At 36.1% G+C, this 21,564-nt stretch overlaps 1 protein-coding gene across 1 annotated transcript; it reads left to right on the top strand.

Moving 5' to 3' along the window:
* The first annotated feature begins 13,027 nt into the window (after positions 1 to 13,027).
* Positions 13,028 to 16,121, top strand: LOC120269977 (pentatricopeptide repeat-containing protein At3g26540). Its single transcript, XM_039276972.1, has 2 exons — positions 13,028 to 15,685; positions 15,770 to 16,121. Exon 1 carries the CDS (start codon positions 13,118 to 13,120, stop codon positions 15,254 to 15,256), a length of 2,139 nt encoding a protein of 712 aa, XP_039132906.1. The 5' UTR covers positions 13,028 to 13,117; the 3' UTR covers positions 15,257 to 15,685; positions 15,770 to 16,121.
* Positions 16,122 to 21,564: the final 5,443 nt, after the last annotated feature.

Genomic DNA, 21,564 nt, shown 5'->3' with positions numbered 1-21,564 from the left:
AGTTGGGTCGTCCTAGTCCATTGCCAATATTTTTAGGTACAATTAAGTCCTTCTAATTTACACTTGTCCATCTATACTGCTGACTAGAATGACCCAACTCGACTAAATATGAGGACTTAATTGTATCTAAAATAATTGCAAGGACTAAAAGGGTAGCAAGTACACAATTACAGGGACCTATATAGTAATTAAACCTGTATATATGCACATTCATATATGTATACATATATTTATACAGCTATATATATATATATACTTATATACATATATATACATACATATACATGTACTTATACAGATATATATGTATATACATATATATACACACATATACATGTACTTATACATATATATATATACTCATATACATATATGTATATATACATGTATATACATATATTTATACATATATATACTCATATACATATATATACATATATGCATATATACACATATACACATGCATTTTTCAATTACAGATTTACAAATCCTTCCAAACAAATATAAAATTTTATAACACAGTAATTTCAATTACATCTAACCAAACACAAGATTTGACTGCACTGTATTTTGAAAACCAAGTATTTCTAATTACATTGTAATTAGAAATCCATTGCATTTAGAATTACATCCAACCAAACGGCCCATTTGACTGCACTGTATTTTGAAAACCAAGTATTTCTAATTAAATTGTAATTAGAAATCCACTGCATTTAGAATTACATCCAACCAAGTATTTCTGATTGCTTTAGTGTCATTTTGCTGGTTGCCTTTGCGGTGTTCATATGGGATTCTTTTGTCATCAGCCGAGTGAAATGCTACAGCTCGCTATATATAAAATCTTTTGGTTTATTCAAAACCTTTTATTTAAACACATACTCTCTCTCTCTCTCTCTATATTTTTTTTTGGAAGAGGGAAGTTTTTCATAGATTTAATAGTCAGTCAATTGACAAACAATAGATCTTCAAATATATATTTTGACATAATCCGAGTCTTTTGTGCATTTTACTCAAGATTATTCGCCACCGATATGTTTATAGAAACTTTAATTATTTAAATAAAAGTGTTAAATAATTAATTAAAATAATTTTAAATTTGCGATATTTAGTTTAATTAATATTGATTAAATATAAAAAAAAAAAAGAAAAGGGAAAGAAAGAAGGGTCAATTGTCCATGTACTTGTTTGAGAATGGCAAGAAGAGTATTTTGCTCTTGCTTGTAATCCAACATTGTGAATGTGAAGGAGCATGCCATGAAAAAAAAGAGTACATAAATTGAAGTGAGAAATGCTTGGGGATGAAGAGTTGTTAGGTGAAACAAAATATCAACATAAATGATTGCTTAAAGTAAAGGAACTTAAAAGAGTTAGACCGACCAATGCATAATTCTTGCGGAACTTTTCTAACTAGTGCTTCTTTGCGGAGACCACTCTGATATTGATCAAGAGTCATGAAATTGTCCGATTCGTCTGGTTCCACTGGATCATTTGAGGCCAAAGAATCTGACATTCCGTCATCATCATCTTCTGATCTGCTCAACTCCTGACCAGAACAATCATCATGAGGGCATCTGGAGAATCAAGATGCTCTGATGAGAGGCAGAAACTTCTTCATCTAGAGAATCAAGATGCAAATTATCGGAGGTTATGAGAGAAGGACCAGATGCGAATTAACTCAAAACACATCCTGGAACCAGAGACTTGTCCCAACTCCACATAAGCATCTTTAAGAGTTAAAGCTGGAAGAATAGTGGCCATAGGATTCTTCAACATGAGAAAATCTGGGTTAATAGCCGTTGGATGGCCCATCAGAAGATCACTAGTTTCTTCCTGTTGGGTCCCCTCAACCTCCATTTTCTCCTCTTCTTCCGCTCTGTGACCATCTTTATCCCTCAACCTAGCTCTACCACGTGGCAGCCAAGGAGGAGCTTCGTTACGTATGACAACCTGTTCTCTAACATAGTACCCTTGAAGCCAACGACCTTCGGGTCTATTGGTACACGGGTTACTGAGGGCACATTTCTGAGAGTTATGAATAGTAGTTATGTACGGGTGGTTCCAGCGCCCATATGAGCACGGCCCCGTCCCCACTTGTTCCACCGAGGCTTGTGCACGTCCCTGGGTCTCTAGCGGGTTCGCCCCGCTCCCCCAAAAACACAATACCTTCGAAACCTCGAATATACGCATGCGCTGAACGAGAGATATCTCCTCCGGCTCCACCGTGTCCCCGCCTTCCTCTTCGGCGTCTTGAGACCAACATCCATGAACCGTAGTCTGCTTCCATCGTTTCCAAACGTCGTTCGGAGTTCTTTTCCGAGATGACCGAATTAGTCTCCATCTTTATATTCTGGGCTTCACTAGACTGCCCAGAGTTATCCTTGACCTCCGACCTCTGCTGATCACTGGGATCAGTATTGAGGAATGGAGAGGGATCTTCCGGGTTTGCCAAGTTCCAACAGCTACAAGAACTGGATCCATGACCAATCATACCATACCACACAGATAACAAAACGTGGGCAATTTTTCATATAAGATCACGACAAAGACACGATGCTCTTCGTCGCCAACCCACAACCCTTGTTTTAGAGGCATATCTAAGTCCAGTGGCGAACCCACATGGGTGGCAGCCCGGGCTGAAACCCGGGCTGGCCGGCCGGAAAACCTTAGAAGAACTCTATCCGATAAGGTTTAAGTCTGGGCTGAGGAAAGGGAAGCCCAGGGTGAAACCGTGGTTGAGACACAATGTGTTTATCATGAAGATTGATTTTTATTTAAGCCTGGGTTGTACCAAATTTCTGGGTCCGCCCTCTATTTCAACACAGATTCTTACATACTTTGATCGAGCCAAAATGGAAGTGTTTTCATCAAACTTCAACAATCTGCCAACGCTTGAAGCTCTGATTTCTAAGGAATCACCATCCTAAAAGTCTACTGGGAGATTATGTAATTGTAAACAAATAGAAGCAGTAGTAAGCTTTGTAAATGCCGGTTCGAAAAATGGTTTCCAGGGAACCAGTTGCAGGATGACTCCATTAACAATCCAAGGGCCGTCAAAAAGTTGTCGTTGCATGGCTTCATGTGTTTCACATCGAAGAAGTAGGAACCCATTTGGTATATCTGAGATATGGACCACACCAGTTGTGTTCCACTTTGCCTGTAAGATAGATTTAACCTGGTCAAATGGATGAGATTTGCCAAAAAAAACTTCCTATAAAGGGAGTTTTGGAATCACATCCTTGCCCCCGACTGAGTATCAGCATCCATCTTCACAAATTCAGACGTATTAGCCTTGAGTTTGTTGAGAATAGGACCATCTTGAAGAAGGGAAACAATGGGTTTTTTTCTTTACAGCTGCAGTTATATCAGCCCAGGAAAGAGGATTTGGAGAGACTGGCATTATTCCCAATGACCAGACTCTGTTATCCTTTGACATTGCTTGGTTGAAAGAGTTGCTGAAGGCCTAATAATACAAGATCTAGTTGATCATGAGTAACAGGTATAATTGGTACAAGGATCACATACATGTAAATATGTACTTAACCATATAATCTACTGAATAAGTTTAAAATACAAGTTGCTAAACATATGCACAAAAGAATTACTACTTCTGCATTGTAATGATCCCTGCTTAGATCAATAAGATCTAGCTCCAAATTCAAATTCCCAAGTAAATTCAGAACATTCACAGAGAAATCAAGCCCTAAATCAGAGCTATTTCACCATAGTTTATCTCAATATTACTCAGAAATCCAAAGATCCTAATCTCTGAAATACATTCAAGCAATTCAGTAGAATATACTCATATCTAGGATTTCCATTTATCAACAATCAACACATAGACTGATTAACAGTTCTAAAGAAAACATCAAACAACATCAACTCCAAACAAGAACAATCAACAAACTGTAAGGTAAACAAACCCAGCAGAGAACCTCCACCGAATTCCTCTCCGATCTCCTCTGAGAACGGCCTTCAATCTTCTTCTCCGATATCTCCTCCTCTGCTTTCTCCAGCTCCCTTTTTATCCCTCAAAAATAATCCCGAAGACGAGTACTTGCTCTCCTCTGCCTTCGTTTCCCGTTCCATACTCCTAGCACCGTTGGATTGTTTTCTTGTAATTTATCTTGGCCGTCCACGTCTCCATCCACTTCTCCAGCTGTCATTGGCGATGCATTGACCGCCACCTGTGAATTTACTTCTAATGATCTGGCTTTGAACTTGTAAGGCAACATGACATTTGCCCTCCCATTAAAATAGACCTTGCCCTCAAGGTCTGTAATGAAATGTGGAAATTGTTTCTTGAATAAGCTGAAATTTTCCCAAGAATTTTCAGTAACCGGCAATCCCAACCAAGATACTAGTATCTGTTGAATTGGTCTAGAATTCCTGAGAATTGTTCTTGTTTGCAATAGAAATTCAGGTCGTATGATAGGGACCTCGCTCATCGCTAAGCAAGGAAGAGGTAAGATACTACCAGGCACCCCTGCATTGAAAGGTTTAAGGACTGATACATGAAAAATAGGATGAATACGAGCTCCCTCTGGCAAGTCTAACTTATAAGCCACTTTACCAACTTGTTGCACAATTTGATATGGACCAAAGTACCTCATAATCGAGTTTGTGATTCTTTTCAGAAAAAAAGGGAATGTTGCTCGTATGGTCGTAGTTTTACAAGCACCCAATCTCCAACATTGAAGGATACCTCACTTCTCTTCTTATCAGCAAAGTGTTTCATTCGAGCTTGTGCCTTTAACAAATTTGCTTTTCATTTGTTGTAGCAATTTATCCCTTTGTTGTAGTAGATCCATCACGAAAGAATCGGATCTTCGATTTAAGTTGATAAGGTACCATGACAGGAGGGTCTCGATCCCATAGACCGCTTTAAAAGGAGTCATTCCCAAACTTGTATGGAAGGCAGTATTGTAGGACAACTCTGCCCAAGGAAGGAGATCAACCCAAGATTTAGGATTATCTGCTATGAAACAACGTAAGAAATGCTCAACTCGCCTTTGTTTAAGTTCTCTGCTTTGGCCATCGCTTCCGGATGATAAGAAGAAGACATGGCCAAAGTTGTACCCATTTGATGAAAAAGTGCTTGCCAAAACTTACTTGTGAAAGCCTTATCTCGATCACTTACAATGGATTTAGGAACTCCATGTAACCTGACAATGTTTGCAATAAAAACCTGAGCAACCGATTGACTTGTACAATCCTCCTTAAGAGGAATAAAATGTCCATACTTTGAAAACCTGTCCACCACTACAAATATCACTGAATAACCTCTTGCAAAAGGCAACCCACAAATAAAATCCATAGCTATATCCTCCCATATCTGTTGAGGAATAGGGAGGGGCTGTAACAATCCTGCAGGATGAGTGTTACTATGCTTAGCTTTCTGACATATTTCACAAGCTTTTACAAATTCCTTTACTGCCTTTCTCATTCCAGGCCAGTAAAACTGGCGAGCCAATCTAACAAATGTCCTCAACTGACCTGCATGACCTCCCAATAATGAAGAATGGAATTCAGTCAGGAGAATTTGTTGTAACTGAAAATTAGGAGGAACAGCAATTTTGTCATGCCAAAACAAAATATTCTGTTTCCAAGAATAATCACTAGAAGTTTGAGTTCCCTGAACAATTTCCTGAATGATCTGTTGAAAATGTGTGTCTTGAGCCTGTGCTGTCCGAATCAATTGTAAGACACCGTTATGTGAAGTAGAAAATGCCATTTGAAAACACCTTGATAAACCATCAGCTACCACATTTTCACAACCAGGCTTGTACTCAATTGAGAAGTCAAAACCCAGTAGTTTTGGCAACCACCATTGTTGTTCAGGTGTCTGTATAACCTGAGTGCATAAATGTTTTAAAGCCTGTTGATCCGTCTTGATAATAAATCTGTGACCAATTAGATAATGTCTAAATTTGGCAACAGCTTCTGTCAGAGCATATAACTCCCTAATGTAGGTAGATTGAGACTGCATTCTAGCTGACATCTTCTTGGAAAAATAGGCAATGGGATGTCTGTTTTGACTCAAAGATAGCTCCCTATACTGCACTCGAAGCATCGGCCTCAATGTAAAAGGTTGTGAAAAAAATCGGGAAGTATTAACACGGGAGCAGCTTGTCACGACTGCTTTTAATTTCGTAAAGGCTTCATCGCAGCAGAATCCCGATGAAAGTTGTCCTTCTTCGAGAAGTCGACCAATGGCTTTGCTAAAGTAGCATAGTGTTGAATAAACCGCCTATAATATCCACTCAAACCAAGAAACCCCTCAATTGTTTTAAATTCCCGTGAACAGTGCCAATTCAATATAGCTTGAACCTTAGAGTTGTCCATAGCCACCCCTTGAACAGACACAATGTGACCCAGATAATCGACCTGCTGCAAACCAAAACTACACTTTGATAGTTTTGCAAATAACTGATGATCCTGTAAAGTCTGAAGAACCACCTCTAAATGTTTCAAATGATCTTCCCAAGATCTACTGTAAACAAGAATGTCGTCAAAAAACACTAGGACATATTTTCTGAATGCAAATTGAAAAATTTGATTCATCAAGGTTTGAAAAGTAGTCGGGGCATTAGAAAGACCAAATGGCATCACCAACCATTGATAGTGTCCACTGTGTGTTCTAAAGGCAGTTTTTAAATCTATCATCCGGTTTCAACAAAATTTGATGGTACCCTGACCTCAAATCCAATTTAGAAAAGTACTTAGCTCCATATAACTCATCCAGCAGCTCATCTACCGTTGGAATTGGAGAAGCATCCTTAACAGTGATAGCATTAAGAGCTCTGTAGTCGGTGCAAAAGCGCCAAGACCCATCTTTTTTCTTGACTAATAACACCGGTGATGAAAAAGGGCTTGTACTTGGTTCAATAATCCCCTCATGAAGCATATCTTTCACCATCTGCTCAATTTCATTTTTTTGAGAATGAGGATATCTGTATGGTCTAATTCTCACTGGTATAGCATCAGGAATTAAAGGAATAGCATGATCACACTTCCTTGAAGGCGGTAAACCCATAGGTACATCAAACACCGTATGATACTTGAATAGCACTCGCTGCAAATCTTCAGCCAGTTCATTCGAAAAATGTAATTGAGGGAAATTCTGGCTGTTCTGTGGAATTGATAAATTTGTACCTGGATGGTTCTGCTGATCCACATCAGATATTGACAAAGTATAACAAGAATCAATGGCCTTTGTAGAATATAACCTGTGCAAGTGATGAATTGATGTCATCTGTGGTTTTAGACTGCGGTTACCTTGCAAAGTGATTAACTGATCCTATAAAACAAACTGAATGAACAATTTGTTATAATCTGTTATGTGTGGACCCAGTGTTGCTAACCATGAAGTACCCAGGATCAAGTCTGCTCCCATCACAGGTAACAAATACACATCAACATTAAGCACAGTCTTTTGAATGATCACTTGTAAGCCAATAATTAATCCCTCTACTTGCAATGCATTACCATTCCCCACTAACACCTTAAAGGATGGAATTGGAAGAATAGGCAACTGTAAAAAATTAGCAACTCTCGGTTGCAAGAAATTATCATCACTGCCACCATCAAGTAACACTTGCACCGCATGCCCATTTATATACCCAGTAAATCTTAAAGTACCCGAAATCAGGGTACTATCCATAGCATGTAAGGAAAGAGATTGAAACTCCTGCTGCAACTGTTGGGTTGATTATGATAAAATCTCATCAGAAACCTCATTCATACCCTCCAATTCCTCATCCCATTGTAAAAGCAACAGTCTTCGATTATGACATTTGTGCTGAGGAGAGAACTTCTCATCACAATTGTAACATAACCCCTTTGCTCGTCTCTCCTGTAACTCAGCATATGACATTTTCTTGAAGTGTGGAGCAGTATTAGATGGTCCTGGTAATGCTGGCACTTTCACAGAATTTCCTGGGGGCGCTGGCAATGCCAATGGTTGTTTTCGAAAAGCCACAAAAATATCAGGATTGTAAGTAGATTTAGATCTAACTGGCCTCTCAACAAAACCATATTTATCTTCAAACAATTTGGCTAGAGTGACTGCCTTTGTAATTGAATCAGGTTGCCAAGGAATAACTTCCCGTTGTAATTCCTTTTTCAACCCACTAATAAAGCAATCCAATAATGCCTCATTAGATAATCCTTCTACTCGTTAGCCAAGCTTGTGAATGTATGATAATAGTCGCCATCGAATTCTCCTGCAAAGAATTTGAATAATGCATATCGTGGGCTTTCAAAAACAGATGGACCATAAGTAGATTCAATTGCTTTTGCCAAAGCATACCAAGAAGATACAGCTCCTGATTTTTGCAACATTTGAAACCATGGAACGACAGGACCATCGAAGTGTATGGCTGCCACTTTCAATCTATAAGCATCTGAAATATCATAATAGTTAAAAAATTGCTCTGCCTGGAATATCCACTGAAGAGCATTGCTACCATCAAACCGAGATAAGTCCATTTTAGCCGATCTCCAATGAGAATTTGCTTGTGATTTCACCTCAATCATGGATCCGTAATGATCTCATGATTGTAATCAGTGTGAAGAAGAGCCCATGATCGATGCGATTGTAAAGATTCCATACACTTAGCAATCGAGGCAAGAGATTGTTCAATCATAGACATACGCTCATCCTTAGCCCTATCCTTTTCTTCTTTTCTCGATCTAAAACAGACCATGATCTGCTTTCCAATTTAGCGCTTAGATCTTTGATACTGAGTATGTTCAGCCATGCTTAGAGTTCAAGAACGAAAGCACCAAAATGTAATGATCCCTGCTTAGATCAATGAGATCTAGCTCCAAATTCAAATTCCCAAGTAAATTCATAACATTCACAGAGAAATCAAGCCCCTAAATCGAGCTATTTCACCGTAGTTTATCTCAATATTACTCGAAATCCAAAGATCCTAATCTCGAAATACATTCAAGCAATTCAAGAGAATATACTCGGATCTAGGATTTCCATTTATCAACAATCAACACATAGACCGATTAACAGCTCTAAAGAAAAACATCAAACAACATCAACTCCAAACAAGAACAATCAACAAACCGTAAGGTAAACAAACCCAAAGAGAGAACCTCCACCGAATTCCTCTCCGATCTCCTCCGAGAACGGCCTTCAATCTTCTTCTCCGATATCTCCTCCTCTCGCTTTCTCCAGCTCCCTTTTATCCCCAAAAAAATATTCCTCAAGACGCAGTATTTGCTCTCCTCTGCCTCCGTTTCCCGTTCCATACTCCTAGCACCGTTGGATTGTTTTCTTGTAATTTATCCTGGCCGTCCACGTCTCCATCCACTTCTCCAGCTGTCATTGGCGATGCATTGACCGCCACCTGTGAATTTACTTCTAATGATCTGGCTTTGAACTTGTAAGGCAACATGACATGCATCCTGAAGTGTTCTTAATTTGAGGCTTGTTTAGAATAGGCTTGTTGTTTCATCTGACTTAGCAAAGAATTTATGGTTTTGATGATTCACTGGCTAGCGTACGGAACTTGTTTGTTGTAGAGGCATTGGCATCAGCATCTATTCCCTCTCTGGTAGGTTGACATTAATGCATAAATCTTTATGTTTATGTTTATGTTTATATTAAAAAGATGCATTTTGTGAATCGTGTCGGTAATTCATCATTATAAGTGTACCATATTACAACTCTTTCTCATCAATGCCGAACTCTTATATAGTATTTTATTATAATGAATAAATTGCTTTTTAAATTCAATGCATGGATAAATATGTATAAATCTTAACAATTGTCATTCTTGAAAAATAAATGAGAAGACATAGCAAACATATAAATGTTTTGTTTCATATATGGTGTATCAATTAAATAAAAGTCTAAAAAAAAAAAGCCATATGTATTCTACATATAATTCTTAAATAGCTTTAAATGCATTTATTTTGTTTAAAGGATTAGTGATCATCAATACAGTGCTAATGTGTTGAATGATTATTTCATTAGCTAGGAACAAAAAAGAAAATATGAATTGATACAATACAACATCAATGGTTTAGAAAAAAAAAAAAAAAATCTAAACATCAATCTAAATATGAAACTCTTTAGTCTTTAATCATATACAGTACAACACTATTTTAACAAACTTGGTATCAAGAGAAGTAGCAAGTAAACTAATGCATTTATTCAAAAGATGGCTTTGTTGGCAACTATAACAGTTAACAAAAAATGTTGATTTTAAGAAGATCAATAAAACCAACAGAATCTTAGTTTGAGTAACCAATAACATCTATGTTACTAAAGCATAATCATGTAGTTCTTTACAAGTAACTTATCACCTTTTTTTTTTTGTGATTTTCTTGAAATCAAAAGATTACTGTGATATCTTCATAGCATTTCATCAATAACAAATATAATACAAGATCTTGAGTAAAATATGCATACACAAGGTCTTTAAAGACATAAGCATAAGAAATGTTTTTAATTATTCTCTTCAAAACATATCATCACTTTATTGATATAGATTTCTTGTAACATTATACCATATGTGCACAACTTTTCATTTGAAATTTCTTAGAGACTATATTGATATAGGTTTTTTGTGACAAAACTATAATGCCTCAATCTATCTTTATAGATCTTAATGTCTATAATATAAGTAAACTAATGACGTAGATCTTTAATAACTTGTTATTCTATATTCATCCTAACATAATGGATGTTATCTATTACAATCAAATTTTTTTTCTCTAAGTTAGGAGTCATATAAACAACAAGATCTTCCTTAAAAACTAAGCTTTGAAGTTCATCACTCCCACTAGTCAAGGAATTTTCAAAATATTCGTATTTCTTGACTCTACAATTTCAATGCTATAGTGAAGCAACAAATTTTATATCCCTTGGAGCTTTATTTCTTATGGAATAACTACTAATAGTCATTGAATTTATGAATAATAGACGACAAACGTCCTTTTTATATGAATATAAACAGTACTGGAACCCGCATGTACAGTGTATATATAGTATGAGAATAGTATAAAAATCCCAAGTGAACAGTGTGTGAACAGTACTGTCGGGGGAGGGATTTGAATACATGACCTCCCCTTATACTTTGGTGTCATACCATTGGTGTTTCCAATGGTTGACTCATTGAATTTAATTTTCTTTCATGTGAATTATAAATAGTTATCGGAGACTTAAAAACCCATATGTGTACATATTCATACAATGGTTTCAAAATATGAGATCACATCCTGGACAATTATGAATGATAAAAGTAAGTTTAATAATTTTTTTTATTAACAGATTTATTTAAAAAAATAAAATTCCGATGTCTCTTTTTAATCCTAACCATCTTTGCATAAGGATACATTTTTTTTTATTTTAAAAAAATAATGAGAGATTATATATTTTTCTTAGAATATATTTTTTAAATTATCTTTTTGTTTTATTTTTCTTAAATTTTTTTAAAAAAATTTGAATATCCGAATATTATCACTTTTTTTAATATTTTTTTTACTCTATGATTTCGAGGTTATGACTTATCCTCTCTTTTTTCTCTTTTACTCTTATTCGAAACAAAAATAAAATTATTTTTTTTTTAAGTATTAAAATCTGGCTCAAATTAGTATATATATACTACATCTTAAATATGTTTATATTTTCAAAAAATAATTAAAAATGTTTTAACAAATGGTATAAAAATAATTATCAATTTTTTTTAAATATTCTTTTAACAATTTAATAATTTAAAAAAATGTAATGTAGTAATGAATTGATAGTGATACACGCGGTAAAAATTTGAATCAATTTTGAGATTGAATTCTTGTGTATATTGCAAAATCTTAATTGAGATTAAATAGCATTTTAGGTAGCCAAAAATATATTTTTTATGGAAAATATAACTTTTTTCTAGGAAAATTGATGCAATCAAACAATAAATGAGGTTTTTTCCATGAAAAATAAGAGTAATCAAACAACAAAATAAGAATTTTTCATAGAATTTTTTTGATTTTTTAGATAGAAAATAATGGCAATCAAACAACTATTTCTTCATTTTCCACGAAAAATTTTTCCATGAAAAAATATTCCATAAAAGAAAATTCGTTTCCACCATTTTCTATATTGCCAATCAAACACAGCCTAAAAGTGTTTTTTTTTTAATTTAAATTTATGAACCAATTATACTCTCATCTTCCTAGTACAACAATCAAATCAAACTGGTTTTATGTAGAAGGACCAAAACCAACATTCACATGTGTGTATATATATATATATGCAAATATATTATATATTAATATATAACTATATAATATAGCCAAATGTATCTTGGTTAATTAATACATGATTTTTTTTTTAGTAGAATATTTATTTTAGAGAGGACCCGATATTGAACCTAAAATTCATATAAAGTGAGATAAAGCACATGTATGTTTGAGATACTTACTCGTGCATATGTATGTCTTTTTAATGAGGAGCGCTTTATCGCTCTATTTATCAATATATATATATATATATATAAGTTTGGAAGGATTATATGTAAATAGCCGTGGGAATCAAAGGATCGCTTGATCCAGCCAACCACAAAAAAGAAGGCTTGTTAAAAGGTGGGCTAGGAGAGAGTGAGCTTTCACTGTATTATATATATAGTAATATGTCATCTGTGGATGAATGTTCATAAAACCTTTGCAAATACAAAAAAGTTAAGGAAAGAACATGAGTGATTAGTTGCTATAAAAAAAAAAATAGGGAGAATTCAAAGAGCAAAGCTGTGAGATGAGCATCCAATGGTGTAAGGAGTGTTCGTAGATTTTTAATCTACAAACGTAGGCTCATAATATACATAGTTCAAGGACCAAATTAAACAAGGTTTAGGTTCATGTCCTAAAATAAACTTTCACCTATATACAACCAAACTCATTTTCTTTGTTAATTCAACGGACTAAATTGAACAAGCTCTAGTTTTAGGGACTAGAGTGAACTTTCGACCAATATATATATATATATGCTTTTGCAAAACATATCATAGAGCGAGTTGAGTTGAGTTGAGTTGAGTTGGATGGAGACACGGTTCGTACGGCAAGAACTCGTCCTCCGAGTTCGAGCTTCCGAGTTGCTCCAAGCTCTCCTCTAATGGCAAGCAGCGCCGCCTCCGTCCTCAATCGCCTTCTCCAAAATGCCTCCCGTCCAAAGAAACCCTCCCAACCCCCTCCCTCTCCCTCCCTCATTCTCCACCACATCAATTCCAACAACTTCGCCGCAGCCTTCTCCGCCCTCTTCTCCATACCCACCCCTCTCTCTATCCCTCTCTACTCCCGCCTCCTCCGCATCTCCGCCTCCACCCGCTCCCTCGTCGACGCTCGCCACCTCGAGTCCCACATCATCTCCACCCACCATCCCCGCCACCCTCCCACCTTCCTTCTCAACCGCACCATCGAGACTTACGCGGCTTGTGGCAGCCTCCGCGATGCTCGTGAGTTGTTCGACGAAATGCCCAGGCGAAATGGCGGCACTTGGAATGCCATCATCTCCGCCTACGCCTCTGCCGGACACTCCCACGATGCAATTCTCTTGTTCTCGCGGATGAATAAGTCTGGCTCCTCCCGGCCCAATGACGTGAGCTTCGCCTGTGCGCTCGGCTCCTGCGCCGATCTCCTCGCGCTCCTTCTCGCGCGGCAGATACATTGCCTTGTTCTCAAGTACGGGTTTGCTAAAAATGTGATCTTGAGCACCTCGGTTGTCGATGTTTATGGCAAATGTGGTATTATGAGTGATGCGCGCAAAGTGTTTGATGAAATGCGTGAACGGAATGCAGTGTCTTGGAATGTGATTGTGAGAAGGTATTTAGAGATGAATGAGGGTGAAGAAGCGGTGATCTTGTTTTTTACTATGATTGTAGATGGTGTTAGGCCATTGAATTTCACTGTTTCGAATGCGCTTGTTGCTTGTTCTGATGTTTCGGCTCTCAAAGAGGGTTGTCAGATACATGGCATTGCTGTGAAGCTTGGTTTTGATGGGGATCATGTTGTTGAGAACTCACTCATGGAAATGTATGCGAAAAATGGGCTTTTGGAGGATGCGAGGAAGCTCTTCGATGATTCTACTTCAAGAGATGTTGTGTCCTGGACTTCGATTATTTCGGGTTATGCATTGTGTGGAAGGTTTGCTGAGGCTGAGAAGTTGTTTGATAGTATGCCAGAGAGGAATGTGGTTTCGTGGAATGCGATGCTTGCCGGCTATGTCCGTTGTTTGTGTTGGGGCAAAGCATTGGATTTCATATTCTTGATGGCTAAGGAGTCGGAGGAGATGGATAATGTATCATTGAAATTGATTTTGAATGTATGTGCTGGTGTTTCCGATCTTGAATTAGGGAAGCAGGTACATGGGTTCGTGTTTAGGCATGGTTTCTGCTCTAATATTTTTATCGGCAATGCGCTTGTGGACATGTATGGCAAGTGTGGGAACTTGAGAAGTGCCGAGCTTTGGTTTCTTAGCATGGCTTCTAACCGGGATAAAATTTCATGGAATGCTTTGATATCAGGCTATACTCGTCACGGCCGGAGTGAGGAAGCTTTGAATGCTTTTGGTGAAATGCAGTGGGAAACCACCCCGAATGAGTTCACATGCAGCACAGCTCTGGCTGCTTGTGCAAACATTTTCGTGCTCAGACACGGGAAACAGATTCATGCTCACATGATCAGAAATGATTTTAACATGGATGTCATAATCCAAGGTGCATTGGTTGACATGTACTGCAAATGTCGATCCATAGAGTACGCTATCAACGTGTTTGAGCAGGCGACCTCAAAGGATATAATCTTATGGAACTCAATGATCATGGGGTGTGCTTACAATGGGAGAGGCGAATTTGGTCTCGAGCTATTCGAAATGATGCTGAAGGATGGAACTAAGGCAGATAATGTCACCTTCATTGCCATTCTGCTGGCTTGTATAACTGAGGGATATGTTGATTTGGGTCATCGATATTTCAACCTGATGAGTGATGAGTTTGGTATCATTCCTCGAGTGGAGCATTATGAGTGTATGATCGAACTACTCGGCAAACACGGTTTCATGGTAGAACTTGAGGACTTTATCGAGCGAATGCCATTTGAGCCAACCACCCCAATGTGGATGAGAATCTTTGATTGCTGCCGAGAACATTCCTATGCAAGATTAGGCGAAAGAGCGGAAAGATGGATTAATGAATCAAACCCTTTGAATCCAGTTGAGTTCAATGTTTGTTCAGGTCCAGCAATGGAACCTTCATAGTGTCCAAGAAGCCTTCTGTGGTGTCGCAAAGAAAAATTCCTGATTGAGGAATACGAAATCCTATATGATACTGAAAATTCCGTGACCACTTGAGCACGCCAAGTGACCACTTGAGCACGCCAAATAATCATCGAAGGATGAAGCTTATGCAATATCATCTATGCTTTCACGACAGTCAAGAGAAAGCCGAACATTGTGATTCCGTGGTTCTTCGGTGCTCATCAGTAATTTATTTCTGCTCTGAAGCTACATTTGTATCTGTTAAAATTAGGCAGAAACATCAAATTACAATTTTTTCGAGGAAACCATCAAAATTGTGGGCTTGTTTGCAACCCAATGGAATATCAAGTGTATCCAATGTCGATAAACTGTGAATTCCAGAGCTTTGTGAAAAAGATATACTGAAGTGTGAAAAAGCAACACAGACAGGTACTACATAACCTGCATTTCTATGCTTTATGTATGTTACTATAACATATGCTCATTCATTCATCACTTATTGTTTTGGTGCAGTGTCTGAATGTTTCATGATAATGGAAAAAGAATAGAGCTGCAACATTGGTTACACAATCGAAATGGATGATGTGTTGAATGTTATCAGTTTCATTCACTAATTCACATATTTGGTCCCTACCAATTGGATCAGAAAAATCTTTTGTATTACGCTGCAGCAAAGACTTTAGAAATCACACGGAAGACAAGTGGATTAAAGACAAGGTTTTGGTTATGAAAACGAGTAGAAATGTCGAAATCAATCAATTTATTGTATTAATTTAGTTAATGGACAGCAAATTGATAAGAAATATATGTTTGTGACTCTGTATTTATTAAAGGCTCTGCTGAATGATTCAATGAGAAGTATATAGTTCAGAACTAATATTGTCAATTTATTGTGGAAAGAGGCTTGTTAGTGATTGTTTTTGTATTCTTGGAAAGTCTTAGAATTTAGTGAAATCTTGGAATTTTTTCTTTCAAGGACTGCCTCCAAGGCTCCAACCATAATATATAAGTGTCTAGTTTTGCTTTGTTTTTTTTGTTTTTTTAATAAATGTGACAAACACCAAATCAAAGAACAGGTAACAAATATAGAGGTGCACCAATTACGATGGCTTGAATGATTTCATAGGGATAAATCTCCTATCATGCAACCCTAAAAAACCGGACGAGAGGTATTCTTTACAAAGAAGTCCCACAAAAGATCTAGTACAACTCGAGTTAAGAGGCTCAAATTTGAGACCTCTCAATCGCACTGCACCGTCGTTATCACTGGACTAGCTCACAATTCTTTCAATTTCATTATCGCTGGACTAGCTTACAGTTTTTTCAATTGAAACTCTTTAATGCTTGATAATCTTTTATAAAGAAAAATTATTAGTTAATATTTATCTAATTAAAAATGCTTAGAAAAAAAATATGCTTCTTGAAAAACTCTAACTGGCCTTTTAAGTTAGTTTTCACTTTTTGTTGATCGAAGTTCTTTGATACTCAATAACTTAGGTGTAATTTTTTGATTGAAAATTTCAAATTTGCTTTTTATTTTTCAAACAATAATGTTTTGTCTTTTACATTATTTAAATTCGTTAATACGCCATAACTTATATAAGAAAAGAGTAAAAATTGTATAATTCATCAATTAAAATTCTATCAATTTTTTTTTAATAAAATCATATTTTGTCTTTTCTTACATGAAGTCTACATCAAGATTCATGACTGATCTAATTTGTCAACTAGTAGTTGGAAACACAATTCTCACAGTGACATGTCTAATTCTTAGGCACACAAGCATTATCTTATTATTATAAAATTTATGAAAGATACACTTGAAATTAATATTTTTTTGGCACCAATACTCCTCATTTTTGGATCTAATCATCATTTTGTTTGTTTGTGGTTAATTATTGACAGAGAATTGAGATTTTTTTTTAATATCTAATGAGATTTATTTGAAATGTCTTTATAGTCATTGAGTTTGGAGCCAATAAGATATTAAAAAATTAATGTCAAGATTTGTATAAAAATCAAGCAAGATAATCTTGTGACACCACTTTCTAGAAACTCCTTATGACTGACCTTTATTTTCTCCTTATAAGAATTCATGGGCACCACCCAAACCCTAACATTAAATAAATGTTACATCACGTCCACATATTTTATAAAGTATGGAGGTTTGTCAAGATAGGAATGACATGAATAAAAAATAAAAAATAAAAAATAAAAAACAAAAGACTTTGATAGGGATTTGGATTTCAGTACCAATATATATATATATATATATATATATATATATATATATATATATATATATAATTTTTTGCATACATCCCCCTTGAAATATGTTGTATTTGTGGATAAAAATAATCCTTCAGTATGCTTTCTCACATTAATAAATTGATTTTTTTTTTTCTTTTTCCTGTCCATAAATTACTCTCTGTAATTTACATTAATGACCTTCAAGTACCATTGTAGACAAATGAAACTAGGTTTCAATTATTACAGGAAACATGATCAATCTAAAATGGAAAAGATATAACAAAACATTACATCATACATAGCATTCTTAAAAGTGACAGATAATCACAGCTTTTTTCCATTGAAGAGACATCATCTACTTTTCTTTCCAAAAAATTGCTCTAGGGTAATACCGAGATTTTACACCTTGTTCTAGAAAGAATTTCAAGAAGGTATTTGCAATAAACCTAAGTTTTATTTTATTTTTATTTTTTTTGGTAGGGTTTTCAAGAGGAAAAATACAAAGAAATATTTTCCTTGATAATTATTGATCACTTTCACTAATGGAAAGAAGTGCAAGCAAAGGATTTTTGTGGGGAGACCCAATTGATTTAAACATTGCTTTCTCCCATGACTTTTGGAAGATTAGAAGATATCCACCTGTCCTTGTGTCTCTCAACTTAATTATGCCATGAATAAATGAATGATGGATGTGGCTTCTTTCTAGAAATTTCATGTCGTTTAATTAATCGTTTAAAATGAGAATTTTTTTTATATTTACATTATATTTATCCCAAATTTAATGCTATTAGTATTAGTCCATAATTTTTAAAAAATAAAAATAGACAAATTATATGTCAGAAATATGCACACATAAAAAAACTAAGCTCTATATATTTATATTCTCCACTTAAGTTAACTAGAATTTGAACCTGACTCTTCATCAGAATGAATACCTTATGTAAGAGGCTCGATACCAATAGATCTCATTAATACTTTTTTTTCTTTAAAAATATTTGGTTAGAGAAAAATCGATGTAAAACTAATTTTTAAAGAACTAAAAAAAAAAAGTATAAACCGATCATAGTCATAGAGAAAGTGAACTATAAAACAGGGTTTAACTCTCTATGTATTCTTAAAGTCATACTTCTACCTATCATATATATTTTTTTAATTTATTTTTTATAAATAGATGACAAACACCCCTATTAAAAGAGAAATCAAGGAACATGCATAAATATATAATAAACTAAATAAACACCTACACATCTTTAGTTTTAGGTAACATTAATCATCTTGGTTTCATGAAAAAGAATGTATAGAGATTAAAAAGCCTTCCAATTATGACTTCAATTTTATAATATGTTGAGTAATTAATTCCCACTAATAAATCATTTTTTTAATGTGACCTAAATTTAAAGAATCAAAATAGTTTAAATATCAAAATGGTCCCTCTATTATTCGTTTTCCGCTTTTTTAATCCTTCTAATATAAAATCCACTCTTTTGGTCCTTGTATTTGCACATTTTCGTCCTTTAGTTGTAAAATCCACCCTTTTGATCTTTATATTTACATATTTTCATCTTTTTTGGTCCCTCTAATTCATCAACTGGAAGGACCAAAAAGACAAATCTGTCAATTAAAGGACCAAAAAAACAAATGTGAAAATACGAGAACTAAAAAAACGAATTTTATATTAGAGGAACTAAAAGGACGAAAAACACAAAATAGAAAAACTATTTTGATATTTTGACCGATCAAAATTGAATGATAATGTCATTAAAAAAACTTCCTTTTTTATCAGCTAAACCACCAACTTATCGTCATTTAAAGTAGATAAAGTGAAATATAAATGAAAATGGGAACCTTGCTCCTCCAAGAAACCATGCCAAGAAACGTCTTTTTTCCGAGTCTTTATTTTGGCTTCACGTGTGACTTGTGACAATTTTATATTTTGAACTTTCTCCTTTAAAAAAAATGCACCCATAAAATATTAAAAAATAATTAAAAAAAAAACACCCCTTCAAGCTATCAAACAGCTGTGCAACTTGTTTGGTCTATGCATAGAATGAGCTTTTATCACTTCTCATCTGCCTCAGGCTTTTATCACTTCTCATTTGCCTCAATTTAATCAGATGGGTCCATCAAACTCAATTTTATCTGAACAGATGTAATGATTACAAATGAACTAACCCCTTTAGTCCCACATCGGCTATGAAATGGACCCATTATGTGCATATAAGTGGGGAACAACCTTCCTTACTAGGCCGGTCTGTGGAGTTGTGGATCCCACCGTGTGTGTTGTGTGAGGGCTGGGTGAGGGACTGACCAACGGAGGGTTCTGACCAGACTGGCTGGCTGCGCGCTGGGGTCTGAGTGAAGTGTCGTTGAGTGAAGCGTACCTGACCCGTCCATGACCATAGGGTTGGGGCTACCCCACCCTATAGGCCGGTCTTTTGAGATCTGCTCTCCCCTCCACTTGTGTGCATTACATTGGTGCTTTCGTTGAGAGTCGATGTGGGGCATGACTCGTCAGGTTTGGTCGGGTGCGCTGGCCACAGAGGGTTCTGACCAGGGAGGGTTCTGACCAGGCTGGCTGGCTGCGCGCTGGGGTCTGAGTGAAGTACTGTTGGTAGGGGTGGCAATAATCTGTCCGGACCCGCCGGCCCGGTTTTGTCCGGCCCGGAATAAAAAGGGTTTGGACATAAGGTTTGCAAATGCGGGCCGGGTCCGGACATGGCTTGGTTGTCCAGATTTAAATCCAGGCCGGGTCCGGACATAGAAATTCGGACAACAGGGCCCTTTTAACCCCTAAAATTTTAAAAGCCCACAACCTTAGGCCTATTTGTTTTAAGCACATTCTTCTAAAAACTTTAAATATATATTGTTTTTTCTATTAAGACTTAGATTTTTCTATAATTTGAGTTGAGTTTTGGATTATTGATGTTTTTTTTTTTTTTTGCATTTAATGTGAATTAAATTATTTTTGTATAATTTAATATTTGAGCGAACTTAAAAATAACTTATAGAATTCGGACAAATTTGGACATCCGGACAACCCGGTTTTAAAATAAACCGGGTTTGGACATGCCAAGTTTGTCCGGATTTAAAACTTGGCCGGGTCCGAAAACAAGTTTTTCTATTTATATTAGTAGTTGTCCGGACCCGGTTTTGTCCGGACCCGAATTTTTGCCACCCCTAACTGTTGGTCAGACGCCCAGATTAACCGGACTGACGAGGGCGTCAGTGTCTATTGGTGAGGTAATGTAATGATTGCAAATGAACTAACCCCTTTAGTCCCACATCGGTTATGAGATGGACCCATTGTGTGCATATAAGTAAGGGGCAACCTTCCCTATTAGGCCGGTCTGTGGAGTTGTGGATCCCACCGTGTGTGTTGTGTGAGGGCTGGGTGAGGGGCTGACCAACGGAGGGTTCTGACCAGGCTGGCTGACTGCACACTGGGGTCTGAGTGAAGTGTCGTTGAGTGAAGCGTACCTGACCGTCCATGACCATAGGGTTAGGGCTACCCCACCCTATAGGCCGGTCTTTTGGGGTCCGCTCTCCCCTCCACTTGTGTGGATCACAACAGATCTAAATTAAATTTCATAGATCTAGAACCCGAAATCAATTTTAGAGTGGTTTAAAAATATATATAATAAAAAGAACCTGCTTTTAAAATTTCAATGAAAACATACTGAAAGAACTTCATGATCCAATATGAAGAAATCTTAAACTATCCTAAATAAACAACTTGCCATTCATGTCCAATATCTCAAATGGTAGGCAGATTAATTGTGCAGATAAAGACAACAAATCGCTATAAAAAAAGACCTCAAAATTCCATCTCAATAATGAATTAAATAAATAATTCGAAGTGAGTTGCATGAGACCAAGTACCACATGAAATAGAAGCTTCTATATTGACTATAATATATATATATATATATATATATATATATATATATATATATATATATATATATATATATATATATATATATATTCCTTCAAGCAAAAAATAACCGCAATTCAGAAATAAAAAAATAAAAAAATAACCACAATCACAGTTTCAGATT

The sequence above is a fragment of the Dioscorea cayenensis genome, chromosome 10, assembly GCF_009730915.1.
Source record: "Dioscorea cayenensis subsp. rotundata cultivar TDr96_F1 chromosome 10, TDr96_F1_v2_PseudoChromosome.rev07_lg8_w22 25.fasta, whole genome shotgun sequence".
NCBI lineage: Eukaryota > Viridiplantae > Streptophyta > Magnoliopsida > Dioscoreales > Dioscoreaceae > Dioscorea > Dioscorea cayenensis.
Note: the sequence above shows the minus strand (reverse complement) of the source record. Positions and strands in the feature narration are given on the sequence as shown.